This window comes from Acanthisitta chloris, unplaced genomic scaffold (genome assembly GCF_000695815.1).
Source record: "Acanthisitta chloris isolate BGI_N310 unplaced genomic scaffold, ASM69581v1 scaffold34572, whole genome shotgun sequence".
Classification (NCBI taxonomy): Eukaryota; Metazoa; Chordata; class Aves; order Passeriformes; family Acanthisittidae; genus Acanthisitta; species Acanthisitta chloris.
Window position 1 is genome coordinate 1,097 of NW_008659348.1, and position 6,610 is coordinate 7,706.

At 45.4% G+C, this 6,610-nt stretch overlaps 1 protein-coding gene across 1 annotated transcript; it reads right to left on the minus strand.

The window, feature by feature from the left end:
• Positions 1-231: 231 nt before the first annotated feature.
• Positions 232-6,075, minus strand: DDX5 (DEAD (Asp-Glu-Ala-Asp) box helicase 5; the record flags this gene model as incomplete). Its single annotated transcript, XM_009069368.1, has 12 exons — positions 232-1,413; positions 1,969-2,193; positions 3,440-3,499; positions 3,578-3,639; positions 3,831-3,941; positions 4,124-4,296; positions 4,441-4,601; positions 4,681-4,822; positions 5,275-5,340; positions 5,448-5,581; positions 5,673-5,769; positions 5,910-6,075. Coding segments are annotated over 12 exons (1,783 nt in total), but the record flags the coding sequence as incomplete, so codon positions are not given.
• Positions 6,076-6,610: the final 535 nt, after the last annotated feature.

Here is a 6,610-nt window from a genome sequence, read left to right on the forward strand (position 1 = left end):
ACTTGAAAGCATTAAGCACTTTAACCCCAGGATCAAGTGTTATTCCAGCTCTGCTCATCAAGGAGAAGCTGTTGCTTCGCTCAGCAGGGCAATGCTTTGAGATTCGAGAGACATTTGCACATATTAAAGAGTCTTAAAAAAAAAACCACCAACCAACCCATGGAGCACATTCATGGACCAACATCCGCTCCCTCCCCCCACTTCCACAAAGAAATCACTGCTCAATACCAGTTTCAGTATAACTTGAAGTTTTAATACTAAGATCTTCCCGTTTCTCTGAAGCTCAGCAGCCTGCATGCTAACTCACAAGGCCTGGCAGCTGTGGGTACACGACACTCAAGCCTGCTCTGCACATATGCTCGTGTGAAGGCGACGGGTATGGTGCTGCAGAAGCTTCCTACGCTTGTAGCAGCTCATTAGCAACACCACTACAGAGTTTTGGTTGATCTCTTTCAAGAACTGGCCCTATGCTAAGTGAGACAAGGAAGAACAGTTTCCAACAGATCCCTACAAGCCAGGGGCTTTCTTTTCTTCCCCATGGAAGCAGAGCCTGCCATGCTAAGCAATCTATAGCCCAATCAAGGCAAGGCTGGTTTTTTTGTATAAGCTAAAATGTTTAATCAGACAACAGTTGAGAAACCTTTCTAGATTTTCATATAAAAACATTTGACATTCCATTAATGTAAAGTTGTGCACATGTTGAGAAAATTGTCATCTGAAAGAAAATTCGGTCTTCAAATATCTTTATTGGAAGGCCATGCACTGCCTTCTGTTACTGTATTTCAAATCACTGTACATTTAACTTTGAAAACACTGTCTGCATTTTTTTTTTCTAGTACAAAAAACTAAAAATCGTTTCAGGAATGTAGAGAAATATTTCAACTTAAATAGCGAAAAAAGTGCACCATAATTACTGCTGCACTGCAGTCATTTCTGCATTTCCCATTTCTTAAATAACTATCCTGTTTCCGATAACACACAATATAAAGAGCAATTATGAAAAACGGAGACATTTAAATACGCTAAGTTATTGAGAGTAACTGGTGGGCATGGGGTAACCTATCATGGGAGCAGCCCCAGTGGCAGGGTAGGCATACTGCTGCTGGTTCATGCCGTTGTGCATGTTGGCCATGTTAGTGCCGTACTGCTGCTCGTAGCCGTTCTGGTAGGCGCCCGCCGGGGTCCCGCCGGCCCTGAAGCCAGCCTGCATCCCTGCAGCAGCAAAGCCATTCCCAAACGGGGTGCCATTGCTGAAACTCTGGGCACTGTAAGCCCCGTTTTGAGTTTTTGCTCCAAAGTCTCTCTTGCCTAGCGCACCATAGGTTCTCTCAAAGTTCTCCCTCTCTCTAAAGCTACTAAATCCACCCCTTTTGCCCGCAGAGTATCTGTCACGTCGATCGCCTCGGGAACGACCTAGTGAGAGAGATAAGACAGTTACATGTAGCACAGAGGCTGCAATTTGCCACCAAGGGAGTTCAGCTCACGGCAGTTCCGTTTCTCTCTCGGCAATGCAAACCTACTATAAAAGCTTTCCAGGTGCTCTAAACTGGACTCCAGTTAGGTGAAGACCATTTTGGTACAGGTGTCTGACCTCTGAGGACAGCCACACAACTCCCTGTAGCACAGAGTGGTGGCATCAAGGCAAAGTCACTTTCGCCTTGACAGCAGGACACTTGGGTCCATCCACCTCTCCAAGCATAGGAGAGAAGGCCACAAAACTGAGCCCTCAAGTGTCTTTACTTCAGAGCAAGTGCCCACACCTCTCTGGCCAGCACTAGCCACAGGTGCACGAGCTGGGACCATCTGGGTGTTGCTTCTTGTTATCAGTGTTAATAAGTACCTTTTGAAGTCACCGTAACTGGTAACTAAACCACCTTCCACATCCATTTTGGAGAGAGGCTGGAGGTGGAGTTTGAGTTCCCATTTTGTTCTGAGAGCTAGGCACTGTGGTCAAGAACAAGCACTTACCTGAACCTCTGTCTTCAATCAGCTGAAGCAATTTGGGGTTGATGGCTTGATTAGCCTCACGAAGCACAGAGATGAGGTCATTTACTTGCTTAATATTGTTAGGAGTAAAGAATGTGTAAGCTGTGCCTGTTTTGGTACTGCGGGCAGTTCGTCCAATTCGGTGGATATAGTCCTCTGAGGAGTTAGGGTAGTCATAATTGATGACAAATTTCACATCTTCCACATCTGTAAAGTGTTGCAGTGTGGCAAAAAGCAAGGTACAAAGTTTTGCACACCACAACAGCCAAATCGAAGATAAACATTAGACAAGAGTATTTCAAAGGGAACAATGGCTGCAAAGAACAGTGTTAGAATCATCCATTTCTGCAAGAGTTTTGTGGAAGAGAAAGTTATGCACACTCCATCTGATCCCGTCTCATCACCCACCCTGTGATCCAAAACCTTACCATAGGAGTATGCATTTGCTTGTCATTCCCAACTCAAGAGTCCCCTTTACAAATCATCAAGTGACATCTGAAAGCTTCTTGCAGTAGGGCCACTAAATCTCACAGCAGCCTCTTCATGTGCTCATTTGAGGACCTTAGAGTAAAAACATACAAGGTCCTTCACATACACACTCATTAGAAGCTCAAAAAAAAAAGGGCCACACTGCTCGTCTTGCCAAGACCTTTGAACCGCAGCTGCAAGAAAAACATACCTGTCCCCCCAAAGTCACCAAGTTGTTTTTATGCACTGTGTCTCGTCTAGGCAAGCGCTGCCAAGAAGCCAGGGTTCACTTGAGAATGTGTCTCTCTCTGGCAGGTCTCGACATGACGACTATGTATAGGTGGAGGAACTTCGACTTTCAAAGGCATTGAAAAGCCATTGCTTTCCTGCCCCACTTGTTAAAGTGAGAGGTGGACTTTTTTTTTCTCTCATGTGCCAGTACTCACCAATTTGCACAAGGCTTAGTACATTTTAAAGCTGCTCTCTCCGTTTCATGGTTGAAAAAAATTTTCAATGAACATTGAAGTTTAAAATTATGTTCTTCAACATTTCAGAAAACTCACTGAAATTCCAAGACCCACAGATCACAGCAGACAGTATGCACAAAACTAACAGTACTGCACCATGGCAAATCATGCAAAGCATGGAGAGAAGAGAAATACCAGGGCAAAGTGAACTGTGAATGAAACTGCTTATTTCATGAGAGAACAGTTCATGGGGTAGTAGTTTAAAGGATGATCTTTGCCTTTTGAAGATTACTGGCACACAATGCTCTCAGCTTTCACCTCTCTATTTGACTGGAAGCAGCCAGCCGATCACTTCCACTAGTCCTCCATCCCCCTCGAGTCCTCCGATTGTCATGCCTAGGCCTTGCCACAAAGACTGCACCTTTATGTGAAGAAAACTTAGAAAAATGCAGAGGTTAAAGAAAGCAATAGACTTTCTTTAAAAGCTTTGGGCAACTGGCATTACGAGTTGTACTAACCTAGACCTCTGGATGCAACATCTGTAGCAATCAGGATTGGTGCTTTTCCATGTTTGAATTCTGAAATGAAAGAAATCAATCAGAGTCTTCCTTGGGTAACACGCATCAGGTGCTTGCAGGAATTGCTGATGTACTCACCATTTAGAACCCAGTCCCGCTCCTGCTGACTTTTGTCACCATGAATACCCATCGCTGGCCACCTGAAAACACACAGCTTCATTAACCCAACGCCCTGAGCAGCTTCACTAGTCAAAACAGGGCAAATTCCAAAACTCCTCGAGTTAGTCTGAGCCTTGTACCCGACACCTGGTGTCAGTGTCTTTGACATCAGTTAAGAATCAAGAGCACACACAGACTCCTGTGGTGGCTCAGTTTTTCAGCTATGACTCACCCATCTCTCCTCATCTTCCTGGTCAGATCATCACAACGCCTTTTGGTTTCCACAAAAACAATTGTCTTGTTTTCCTTCTCGCTCATGATTTCTTCCATCAAACGAATGAGCCTGTGGAGAAGAGATGATGGTTAAAGCTTTAGACTGATTTGTACTGCACAAACTGTTTTAACTGATTTTTAGCAGTCTCAGACTGCTGTCAAAAACCCATTGAGACAAATTCATGTCGCAGTTCATAAACGAAAGGCAATCACTAGAAAACACTGAATGCTTCGCCCCCATAGGCTACTTACTTGTCATCTTTCTCTACATCATGACACACATCTACAATCTGAAGGATGTTGTGGTTTGCACTCAGTTCCAGTGCACCGATGTTGATGTGCACGTACTCTTTCAAGAAGTCTTCAGCCAGCTGCCTCACTTCCTTTGGCCATGTGGCACTCCACATCAGAGTCTGCCTGTCAGGCTGCACAAGGACACTAGGTCAGTGCGAGCTCGATATATCGCCAGCTTAAATCTACCCAGGTTTGCACAGCCCTTGCTTTGCCAAGTGTAGTGGCAGCAGTTTGTACGTGCACTAGTGATGTATGCATGAACCATTTATACTCACTCTAATCTGATCCACAATTTTCCTGATCTGAGGTTCAAATCCCATGTCAAGCATCCTGTCAGCTTCATCCAGGACAAGGTAAGTACATCTCCTGAGATTGGTCTTTCCAGCCTCTAAGAAGTCTATAAGTCTTCCAGGTGTTGCAATGCAGATTTCCACACCTACAACCAAGCACAGTCCAGTCAGCTGAGGTCATTCCTGCGCTGCCTCAGACAGAGCTGCCCCAAGGCTGACCCATACCTCTCTCCAGGTCCCGGATTTGTGGTCCCTTGGGAGCACCTCCATAGATGCAGGTGGACTTCAAGCGACAGGCACGGCTGTACTCTGCAGCCACCTGCTGCACCTGCTGGGCCAGCTCACGGGTCGGGGCCAGCACGAGACACTGGGCAGAAGGATGCACTGATGTTAGTTCAGTACCTATTGCAGGGTCCTGCCTGACACTAGTTTTGAGTGTTGTCACATGCTGCTTCAGTGGTAGAATGGCTGAAGTGGGTTTAAACAGCCAAACCAGCAAACCAAATTCCCTGAGATGTCAACAGCCACCAAACACTGACCTATGCTGTGTGTAATACACCTGGAAGTCGCTAGCTGTCAAGGGATAGCAATTTCCAAAATGTAACCCAAATTGAAACCTCCAGTCCTGTTCTGCACCATTTTAAGGACAACTCAACCACAGCTTATAGAACCTTCTTGGGAGACTACCACACACTGGAGTCCACTTTGGTCATACAGAGAAACAATATCAGCTGTGCACTCTGGTGAGCATGGACCACTGGGTCTCTAAAAACAGTCACATTTCCCTCAAAATTCAAATCTCCATTTAGGAATACTCACAATAGGTCCATCTCCTCGCTCCAGGAATGGCTGATGGTTTATATGCACAATGGCAGGCAGCAAATACTGTTTGGAAGAAAGCGAAGTCTCATTATAATCTCCTCCCTCAAGTGTTTAGCCTGCACTAAGCCTGTTGAAATCCAGCAGTATTCCAGACCCCAATCACAACTTACAGAGAGAGTTTTCCCTGATCCAGTCTGTGCCACTCCAACCATGTCCAATCCACTCAGTGCAACAGGCCAACCCTGTGCCTGGATTGCAGTTGGTTCAGTGAAGTTCTGCCTCTGAATCACTTCCATAACATTTGCTTGAAGAGAAAATTGGAACATATTAATTCAGATGCTGCCTTAATGGAGCCTGAAGAAAAAACAACCAGCATTATGTTGTTCTTCACTTACCAGGGAAGTTTGCTTCATAAAAGTTGATAATTGGTTTAGGACAGTTATGGCCCCTAACTGTGACTTCTTTGCTTGCTCTGTACTGCTCAACTTCTTGCTGCAAAACAAAACACCCATGATTGGAAACAAGCTTTGATAACAAAGGTGTATTTGAGTTACCCCAACCTGCCTGGGTCCCGTGACCCTCAGTGTTTGCACTTTCTGTTTGCCTTTGCTGGAGTCATCTCAGGTACTCACCACAGTACGTCTGACTACATCAGGGTGTTCTTGGTAGAAGTTCTTCTCAAACTTGGGCAGTTCATCTAAATTCCATTTCTTTTTTGTAAGTTTTTCTCCAGGGTTTCCAAATTTCTTCCCAGAGAGAGGTCCACCTCTACTTCCTCCAAAACGGGGAGATCCAAACCTAGGGAAAAAGAACACAACATAGGATCCAAGATAAACATTTTGGGCCTCTTCTTACATGACTTCACTACCACGTTGGCAGTTCCACCCTGTAACTTCAAAATTAAGATGTGTAAACCCAATGGTACTCAAGTTTCAGGATACTGAAACTTTGAAAACATTCTTTAATCTGCAGATGCCACAACCTGCCTACCTACAGTTCCTGTTCATAAGCTAAGGGAACACATCTTTGCCTTTTCCTTAAAATGCAACTACAAGGCAAGTTGCAACAGGCAAAGCGAGGCACGAAAACCTTTGCATTACCTCGTGATCAAAATGGTTCCCCCCCCAGCGACACTCCCATCGCTGGGAGCAGCCAGGGGCAGTTACGAAACCTTGGGCTAACTTTCCCATAAACCGTTTTTTTTTTGTATCCCAAGAACCACACTTCTGTGTTGCGATATTTTACGGGACCGCGCATTTAATGAGCATTTTAGGTTCGGTCGCGGGTCTCGAGGCAGGCGGACCCTGCACGGCCGCGCTGGCAGCCCCGAGGC